Raw genomic sequence first — 531 nt, 5'->3', positions numbered from 1 at the left:
TTTTTTTTTTTTTTTTTGAAGTGGCTGCAGCTGTTTGCTCAAGGCCTCGGCCTTTTTCTTTTCCTGTTTTCTTTTTCGCTCGAGCTTAGCAGTGACCCCCTGGAGTCGCAGAGAGACCGTCCCAGCAATGGGGACGTTGAGAGGAAGGCGCTGGGTTGGCTGTGGGTCAGTGCAGGCAGATGTGCGTGTGTGTACGTCTGTATCTCCAGTGCTGTTTAATATCTTCATCAGTGACACGGACAGCAGGATTGAGTGCCCCCTCAACGAGTTTGCAGTGACACCGAGCTGAGCATCAGAAGGCCACCAAGGGCAAGGTCCTGCACCTGGGTTGGGGCGATTCACGGTACAACACGGGCTGGGGGATGAAGGGATGGGGAGCAGCCCTGCAGAGAGGGCTTGGGGGTGCTGGTGAGTGAAAAGCTGGACAGGAGCCAGCAATGGGCACTTGCAGCCCAGCAGCCCCCTGTGTGCTGGGCTCATCCCCAGCAGCGTGGGCAGCAGCTTGAGGGAGGGGATACTGCCCCTCTGGTG

At 57.3% G+C, this 531-nt stretch overlaps 1 protein-coding gene across 1 annotated transcript in view; it reads left to right on the top strand.

Annotated features, from left to right (window-relative positions):
- The first annotated feature begins 127 nt into the window (after window positions 1–127).
- The window catches only part of PPP3CC (protein phosphatase 3, catalytic subunit, gamma isozyme), a 23,948-nt gene continuing 23,544 nt past the window's right edge, over window positions 128–531 (top strand). The window contains exon 1 of the mRNA XM_010131547.1: window positions 128–161. Within this exon, the coding sequence (XP_010129849.1) occupies window positions 128–161 (34 nt within the window). The remainder of the gene's footprint in view (window positions 162–531) is intronic.

The sequence above is a fragment of the Buceros rhinoceros genome, unplaced genomic scaffold (assembly GCF_000710305.1).
Source record: "Buceros rhinoceros silvestris isolate BGI_N320 unplaced genomic scaffold, ASM71030v1 scaffold15662, whole genome shotgun sequence".
Lineage (NCBI taxonomy): Eukaryota > Metazoa > Chordata > Aves > Bucerotiformes > Bucerotidae > Buceros > Buceros rhinoceros.
This window is presented reverse-complemented; position numbering and strand designations above follow the sequence as displayed.